The sequence below is a fragment of the Octodon degus genome, unplaced genomic scaffold (assembly GCF_000260255.1).
Source record: "Octodon degus isolate 3935 unplaced genomic scaffold, OctDeg1.0 scaffold00320, whole genome shotgun sequence".
NCBI lineage: Eukaryota > Metazoa > Chordata > Mammalia > Rodentia > Octodontidae > Octodon > Octodon degus.
In genome coordinates this window covers 499,734-508,735 of record NW_004524896.1, presented here as the reverse complement: position 1 = coordinate 508,735, position 9,002 = coordinate 499,734, and the positions used below count along the sequence as shown (strand labels likewise).

Below are 9,002 nucleotides of genomic sequence, written 5' to 3'. Positions count from 1 at the left end.
GGGGGGGCTTGGGGACAGTGGGACAGCAGGGGTTTGGGGCGGCCCCAGCAGCCCCGAGACCGGAGGAGCCAGGAGGCCGCATGTGGGGAAGACTGGGGTAAGAAGGAACCCCGGAGGGGGCGCCCACCTGGTACTCGTCGGCAAAGCCGCGGTTGCTGTCCTTCTCGTTTCGTCTGACGTGGTCAGCGAAGTTTTTGGCCAGGATGTCCCCGGGAAAGCTGTGGGGGAGAAGGGAGAGGACATTCTTCCTGTGCTCTTGGGTGATCGAAAAGGTGATTCTGATGGACAGGGCCCCTTCATGGTACACCCGAAAGCAACCAGAGAGAGCTGAGCAGCGAGGAAAAGGAAAAGAAAGAGGCAAAACAGATTCCATTCGCAGATGAATGGATCCACAGCGTACTAGCATTCAGCCACAGAAGGAAGGGAATGCCGGCACATGCCCCACCGCTGGGCTAAGGGACCGAAGCTGGTCCGCGGGCGCGCACACACACGTACGCAAGAGGATATGACTCCACTTATCTGAGGAATGTCTGGGAGTCAAGTTCGAGAGACAGAGGGGAAATGGCGGTGCTAGGGGCGAGGGTATTATGTGATGGACACCGAGTTTTGCAAGATGAGAACTCCTGGAGATGGTAGCGATGGCTGCACCTCGCTGTACGTCACCTGCTGTGTGGCAAACTCTAAAATGGCTCTGGGGCTGGGCTTGAGCTTGCGGTTCTCCTGCCTCAGCCTCCGGAGCAGTTGGGATTGAAGGCGTGTGACGTCACATTCAGGTGTAATTTAAAAGACGCTCTCCCCTCCCCCTCTGCCTTTAGCTCACAGGGCTGCGGCACTCCCTCCCCTTGGACAAGCTGGTGCCCTGGCCAGGTGCCAAGCTCCCTGAGTCCTAGCCACCCTCCCAAGCCCGTGCACCTGCCCCACGTTTGCTCCACAGAAACCCAGCGGAGCTCCGCCCACAGCTCCGACCCTCCCTCCACCTGCAGCTGCACCCGCCCCGGGCTTCCCCGCCTGGCCTTTTGGGGCAGGCTTCACCAAGACCAACCATCATTCCCTGGTAGCCCCCCCCCAACTCACGGTGATCCTCCTGCCTCAGCCTCCCAACTGCTGAGCTTATCTCCTAGGCCTCTAGCTTCGGCTGTAGCTTCGCTTTCTCCATCCACACAGTGATCCTGGGCAGAATCTCCACTACTAGTTCCTACTTCCATTTCTACTGAACTTTGCAGCTTTTTTCTCACCTGAGTCCTAAGTGTTCTGGGAGGTCCTGAAACTGATACCCAGTTTTCTCCGAGAGGGAACTAGGGATTGTACCAATGGCCTTTACTCTAAACTTGGTTTTTTGTTAATCTTTTTGAGACAGGGTCTCGCTGACCTTGAACTCACAATGTAGGCCAGGCTGGCCTCCAGTTCCTGGAGATCCTCCTGCCTCAGCTTCCTGAGTTCTGGGATTACAGGCATATGCCACCACCACACAGGCTCAAACATACATATTGAAGTTGCTGGTAGCAAATACTTAACATACAATAGGGCCAGAGGTGGGGTCAACAATGCAATGGCCTGTGCCCAGGGTGAGGTGGTCCTCTTTGCTCAGGGACCCCTGGAGGACAGGTGCTGCGGTGAAGAAGCAGGACCTCACCTGTGCACACACCCGCACTGTTCTGGTGCACATCTGTGTCCAAAGCCCTGGCCTCGGTCTTTAGCTCCCCTGCGGGGCCCACGCCTCGCCCTGGGCTCCTCTATCCCCATCGTCCACTTAACAGGCATGTTAGCCAAGCCACTGAGGAGCCTCAGCTCAACAACTCTTGCCCCAAGCCTGCTAGACCACAGAGTCGAGTCTAGCTTGCACTCCCAACCCTCCAGCAGAACCTTCCCGAAATCCAGCCATGTGCACCATCTCCAGTCTCCAGTCCAAGATGTAATTAGCCCTCAGCTGGGCATGGCCAAGCTCTCCTCGGGTCCCCCGTATCTTTCTCTACTTCTTCACCACGTTGGGCAGCATCACTGGTCTCCCCGAACTTCCCAAGTTTCTGTCAGGATAAACTCACACTCACCCCTCGCTCCACCGCAGGCTCTGCTTGACCTGCCCACCCCGGAGGCCCCTCAGGCTCCTGACAGCCTCGGCCCTCACTCTGCTCTTCCTCCAAGATGCACAGAGTGCCCAGTGCCCCAGCACCCTCCTGGCTGTGCCAGGGCCTTTGCATGGCTGACCATTTCCGACAATGCCCTCCCCATGGCATTTGGACTCTCCACAGCCTCAGGGTCAGGTGACATCTTAGGACTCTAATCTTACTGATGATTGATTTTTGTGAGACAGGGTCTTATGACGTAGCTCAGGCTGGCTTCAAACTTGCTCTGTAGGCTAGGCTTTCAAACTTGAAACCAATCCCCCCAGCCTCGCAATGCTGGGATCATAGGACCCTGCTATGATGGTCCTCCACCTCTCAAGTCTCGGGTCTTGCTTTGTCTCCAAAGATACCTCCGAATTCATGTTATTTTGTTTAATAATGAGTTCTTGTACCAGAACGTAAGCTTCACGAGGGCTAGAATCTTCATCCTGCTGTTTCCTAAGAGAGTACCTGATAGACTTTAGTGCTCAGTTGATAGCAGATGAATGAATGAATGAGTGAGTGAGTGAGTGAGTGAGTGAGTGAGTGGAAGCCCTGGCCGAGGCAGGAACTGAGTCCGCACCAGCCCAGGGCACGTGAGCTCTGGTCCCGCCCCCCACCCTGTCCCCGAGACCAGCAAGCACATGGACTGCCCGACAGGACTGTCTTAAGGTCCCCAGGGCTCTGTTCACCTGAGCGCCAGGTCCTGCGGTGCTTCCTGCTTCTGCTGCTTCCTTTTCCTGGGAAGGACAGCCGGAGGTGAGGCGCAGACCGCAGGCTTCCTTGCAGGCCTGCACCCTCTCAGCCACAAGCCCCACACCACACGGAGTCTCACCTCTTCTTCAGGAACAAAACCACCAGGCCCACAAGGAGGAGGAGCAGGAGGACACCCACAACAGCTCCGGCAATGACGCCTGGGGAGGGGCCGGGGCGCCTTAGGGGCCAGGCCTGGTCTGCTGACCTCCCATGCCCAGCCTCACCAGTTCTGCACATTAAAGGCCAGAGGGGGACAGGAAATCCTCTGGACAAAGCCCCGTCTCCCCTACTTTCCCTCAGCCAGTCCTCGAGCCTGGTCTAAGTGAGGGCTGCTGAAGCGCCCCTTCCCTGGCCTGGACGGTGGCCCCCCACCCTGCCGCAGGGTGGACTCATGGGACCCGTGACCAGCTCCATCAGCCTCGGAGGCCAGGGCTGCTCAGGGAGGCTGTCGCTCAGCAGGCCTCAGCAGTGCCTGGCCATGCCCTATGCCACTGGATGAGCAGAGGGCCCCCTTGGGGACCTGTGGCCGAGAGACGGGCCTGGCAAGGCGCAGTGGGGAGCCCCCGCTCATCCTGGCCACAGCCTCCCCAGTCTCTGCACCCTGAAGACCCAATGTTCCAAGAGGCTCTGCTTCCCGGGAAGGCGTAAATGGGGCCAAGTGAGAGTCTACAGCCGAGATACGCAGTCAGACCTCTCCAAAGTAAAGCTCTAAATCTCTTCAAGTACACTTCATAAGTGTCGTGGCCACATCCAGTATAAACTGGCAGCGAAGCAGTCAGAGTTACCATATGGCCCAGCAATTCTACTCCTGGGTGTACGCCCAAGAAAAATAAAGACATATGTTCACGCAAAAACTTGTACCCAAGTGTTCATATCAGCATTAATCCATAACAGCCCCAAATCTGTTAACCAATGAGGGATAAATAAATGTGGTATGTCCATGCAAAGGAAGATTACTCTGCAGTAAAAAGGAAGGAAGTACTTACTCATGAAATTAAAGGCTGTCCAGGGCAGGGGGCTGAGAAGGGGGAATTAGAGAGTGATGGCGAAAGGGAGAGCATTTTCTTTCTGGAGTAAAGGAATGCTCTGAAATTGACAGAGGTGGTGGCTGCACCATGCTGTGACTGTCCTAGTCATCCCTGGATTGCACCACTAACATGGGTGCATCACCAATCTGACTTAGCCGCTGTGCCTGGCCACCGATAGTGCTAAATGTGTGCACCATGTATGACGTCTCGGAAAGCTGTCACAGGGCAGACCCAAGGGCCCCCAGGGGCTCCCTCCCACAGAGGCCGGCTCTCCCTCTGCCCCGCCCTGCCCTGGGCTTTGCTTACCTGCACTGTCAGTGTAGCAGGTCGCCGGGACAGACACGGCCCTCAGTCCGCTCCAAATGGTTGTGACGGTGACTGTGTAGGACCGGGCCGGCCCAAGGCCCGACAGGAGCACACGGGTCCCGCATTCAGATCTGTGCTGGGAGCCCTGCTGCCCGCCCACCTTCAGCTCAAAACCATCATACCCCCCCGTGGGGCAGGGCCAGTTCAGGATGAGCCCATAGCCCCCCGAGGCGCTGACACAGGAGGCAATGGTGACGGAGTCTGGAGCTGGGGGTGGGGACAGAGGAGTCAGCAGGAGCTCTGGCCCCACCGGTCCACCCAAAGAAAGGATCCTCTTCTTCCCTCATGTTGCTTCCCCCAGAAGGACAAGGATCCTCACAGGGTAAGCCCCAGGACTATGGGGATCAGTGTCAAGGCAGGGGTGAATCCCCAGCCCCATGGCCTGATGGGATTTGTAGTCCACCCGGGAGGCCTGGTTGGCCAAGTAGAGGGAGGTGGGCCTCTCACCTGTGGATGCGTGGAGGCTCTGCATGTGGCTGGCCACCTCATTCCTCTCAGCGCACACTCTGAAGGTGTACAGAGTGCCAGGCCTGAGGGCCGTCACCACATACCGCGTCTCCTTGCTCCTTCCCGTCCAGTTGGCCCCAGCTTCAGGGGGATGTGCCTCGCTGCCCCATTGGATCTGATATGTGTAGAGGTGTGAGTGGGGGTCTTCAGGGGCCTCCCAGGTCAGGGAGACTGAGGTGTTGGTCTCACTTGTGTTTTGCAGATGTGTGACCGAGTTGGGAGCTGAGAGGCGAAGGCAGAGTGTAAGTGCGGATGTCCTCAGAGAACCTCCTCCTGCCAGCAAAGCCGAGTAGCCCTCCCATCCAGGGCCCTGGCGGGTGAGCAGGCACAAAACCTAGAAACTCAAGGCCTAGTGGAGACCAGGGTTGCCCAAGCTCTCCCTGGTCCCCAGGTCTCTCCCACCACCTTCCTATTCTTTCCCAACAGACATTTATCCCCTCCTGCTGCAGCCCACAGGAGCCCCTGGTCTCTGTGTCCTGCAGTTTTTGACCTGAGACTGGGGCACCACGAGACAGCCCATTCGCCCCTGGCCCAAGAGCCCACCCTCGCTCCTGCCTCTCCCGTGCCCGTTCCTAGATGCACCATGTCCGTAGCACAGCTGTACTTGCGTCTGCTTGGCCAAGAAGGCCCCGGTGAGAGGCATCCAGTGCCCAGCTATCCACAGTGAAGCTACTCTCCAGTAATTCAGATTCCGCTGATACCCAGGACCATCACTTTGGGCCAAGAGCCAAGCCCCCTGGGCTCCTCTGACTCAGTGGAACCAGCTGCAGACCAGAGCCCATTGGGTGGGTAAGTCCCTGGCAGGCAGAGCAGTTCTCCTTCCTGACCCCAGATGGAGCATTTCTCAGGAACGTAAGAGAGAGCTCCATGGTTTGGAAAACCCTGCTTGCTAAAGAATGACAACTTGGGGCCGAGGACATGGCTCAGTGGAATAAGACCTTTCCTGGCAAGCACAAGGACCTGAGTTCAACCCCCAGTTCCACAAAAAAAAAAAAAAAAAAAGAATGACAACTTCCGGTGGCAGAACATACCATCCAAACTCTGCTGAGGACTGGTGGGGTCCCATGGCTCTCTTCATCCCTAGCCATCTCTCAGAGACCCTCTATTTTTTCCTTTCTCCCATCCCAGGATGGCTGCGACCAGAACAGCCCTGTCACACCAGTGCCTCGGTGAGGGCACTGGTACAACATGACTATCCCTCTCAGCCCTATCAGCCAGTGCTTGTCTGTAGTGGGGGGCTGGTGCTGACCCCTAGACCCAGGAGACCCCATAGGTGCAGACGGATGACTGGGGCCCATTGGAGTTGTCAAACCCAGAATAATGGAGCTAAAGGGTGGTGCTACAGCCCAAGGCTCCAGGCTCCTCACAGCATCATCAGGGACTGGTAAAAGAAGAAGGGTCAGGACTATAGGACACTATGATAGGACCCCACCTCATACACCTAGCCCCCTGAGTCTTCTTAACAACAGAATCCTTCAGCCATATTCAGAGGCAGGAGCATAGACCACCTTTCCTTTCTGGGGTACAACCATCCCCTTGATGTGTGAGTGGCGAGGGGGGTGTAGAAGACTGTGAATTGGCAGGACAGCTAGGTCCTACCAAGTTCAGGCCTATCCTGGGTAACACAGTGACTTAGCAAGACCCTGGCTCAAAATGAAAAATAAGAAGGCCTGGGAATGATCCAGATCAGTACAAAGCCCCGGGTCCCATCCCCAGCACCCACAGTAGAAGTGCCCTTTGCCTAACTGTGAGTGGGGAGATCGAGGGTCAGAATAGCATTAGGAATCAAGCAATATGACTGGAAAGCTAGAACACACAAGGAACAGGCAACATAGATGGTAGGTCCTCACAAGTAGACCCCTCCCAACCTGAAGAGGAAAAACTACAGACCACCACTCTGTTCAAGCAGGTAGTATCCCCCCGTCCTCAGAGACTCAAATAAATCTGTTTATCAGGACGGCTCCCAGGCCCAGATCCAGGAAACCCTGTAAACCTACAGAATGTAATGCCATAAATCAGCAGAACACCAGTGTCATCCTGCGCTTTCCTGCCCTCAAGGAGGAACCAGACCCACCCATGACCTACGATGTCCCCTCCCAGTCCTAAGTTAGTTTATACAGTAGACTCCCTTCCTTGTTCACAGTCAATGGCCTTCTCACCTTTGACCAGGTTGCACCAGCCTGAAATGAAGAAATAAAGACACCACAGTTGGCTTCAATCCTGCCTGTCCTAGTGGTCTGGGCTGCTCCGCGGGGTCGAGCCTGATAGCAGAGAAAGGTGGGAAGTGCTTGTGCTACTTCTCTGAGGCACAGAGGGGCTGGGAGCCAAGGCTGGCTCTTAGGAGCAATCCACAGCAGCCTCTACATGACAGGGGGTGGAGAGCAGAGCTGCGGGGGCTTGATGCTGGGCTCAGCCACTCCAGGCCCCAGCAGCCCCGGAGCAAGCCCTCTGCACCCGGTGGCAGAGTGCAACAGCCTTGGGAGGGCAGGGCTGGCTGCAGAGCTTCTGGGAAGGCGGCCAGTGGTGCTCAGGAGGCAGAGGGCAGGTGCGAACAGCACCTCAGGCAAGGCTGAGGCCGGCCCCGTGTGGGTCTCTGAGAGGTTGGACCTGACGGGGCCCGGATGAGCTGGGGACTGCTTGGCTCCAGTCTCTGACATCTTCCAGCACAGAGCTAGTGGTCTGCTTGCTGTCCCCTCTCTGCAATTTGTGTAGGGTACACCTCCGCTTGGACATCCGCCCTATGTAGGGACAGGGCCCGTGGCCCCCGAGAGCGAGCAGGCAGCTTAGGAGCACCCAGGCCGCAGAGAAGCTCAGGAGAGCAGAGGCTGGGGTTGGACCAGCAGGTGTGGAGGGAACACAGTCCTGAGGCAACGACATACCACCGACCTGGCTGGCCCAGGGGAGAGGCCCGAGGGAGAGGCAGGGCCAGCCTTCACGGGCACAGGCGGTCCTCGGAGGCCGAGGACAGGAACAGGAAGGCCCAGGGGTGACTCTTCAGTGACCCCCTAGCTGGGAATTCCGAGATTACAGGTTAGGGAAAGAAACTCAGCATGGAGGAAGTGTTTACTCATTTACTTTCTATTTGTTGCTTCTTCCTCTTTTATCTAATTTCATTTCCTTTGTCATTTGGATTTTTTGTTTCTTACTCTTTTCCCCACCACCACCACCACCACACCCGGCCCCTTTCTTCACTTTTAGTGTTTTAGTTTATGCTTATATTAGTGCTGCCCCTTCTTTTCTGAGACTAACAGGGACAGAGTTGTTGCTCTCAGCTGATTTTATTTGTGTCTCAATGTGTCGCTCGTCATTGAATCATCACTGTTACTGCAGCTTGTTTTCTCCGCTCTGGCTGGTCCTGGAGATCAAGGCCTCCAAGGAAGGGGGTCCCTAAAAAGATTCTCACACAAAGCAGAAGAGTTATCCACCCAACAGAAGCACAAACCACAACAGCAAAATACAGGCGTACAAAGAAACAGGCACCACAAGTCCTCCAAACACCCACAACTTATCAGTAATGGAACGCAGAGACCTCGAAATGGATGGAAGGCAAGACTTAAGAATCCAAAAGACTCGTCTTTAAAATGATCAATGACTTCAAAGAAGGGTTTGGTTTTTTTTTTTTTTTGGAGGCTCAAATGCTTTTAGGGCATTTCTGGTTTTCAGTAACTGTCTGGGTTCGAACCAAAGAAGCTGGAGTTTGAGGGCTTTGCTTAAGCAGGCACTTAAACAACTGAGCTCCTGGGCAGGCCTCCGAATGACTTCAAAGAGAATACACATAAACATTTGAATTAATTCAAGAAGACAGGCAGGGAGCGTGCCTACAAGCATGGTAAATGTTCCAAACCCCAGCGAACTTCCTGTAAGAAGTGTAGCGGGCGTCAGTCCCACAAAGTGACCCAGTACAAGAACGACAAGGCTTCCCTCCATGCCCAGGGAAAGCGGCGTTAGGACGGGAAGCACAGTGGCTAGGTGGACAGACTCAGCCAGTCCCCCAAAGAAGGCTAACCCTGCACAGAAGACGGTCCTGAGGCTGCTGCGTGTGGAACCCAACTGCAGATCGAAGAGAAGGCCGGCTCTTAAGAGACCTGCAAGCATTTTGAACTGGGAGGGGATAAGAAAAGAAAGGGCCACATGATCCAGGTTTAACTTTTCGTGTTTTGTTTTACTGTGAAGACAGTAAAATCTTCTGTGTTCACTGAAGAAGAAGAGGGAAGAGGAGAAGGAGGAGGAGGAGGAGGAGGAG

The 9,002-nt window shown here is 55.6% G+C and overlaps 1 protein-coding gene and 1 pseudogene across 1 annotated transcript in view; one reads left to right on the top strand and one right to left on the bottom strand.

Annotated features, from left to right (window-relative positions):
* Ptprh (protein tyrosine phosphatase, receptor type H) overlaps window positions 1-9,002 on the bottom strand; it is a 38,335-nt gene that overhangs the window by 6,737 nt on the left and 22,596 nt on the right. The window contains exons 12-16 of the mRNA XM_023707978.1: window positions 4,700-4,981; window positions 4,193-4,459; window positions 2,938-3,016; window positions 2,795-2,842; window positions 128-218 (exon numbers count right to left, since the gene is read on the bottom strand). Coding sequence (XP_023563746.1) covers window positions 128-218; window positions 2,795-2,842; window positions 2,938-3,016; window positions 4,193-4,459; window positions 4,700-4,981 — 767 coding nt within the window. The remainder of the gene's footprint in view (window positions 1-127; window positions 219-2,794; window positions 2,843-2,937; window positions 3,017-4,192; window positions 4,460-4,699; window positions 4,982-9,002) is intronic.
* Window positions 5,012-9,002, top strand: part of LOC105741172 — a 10,736-nt pseudogene continuing 6,745 nt past the window's right edge.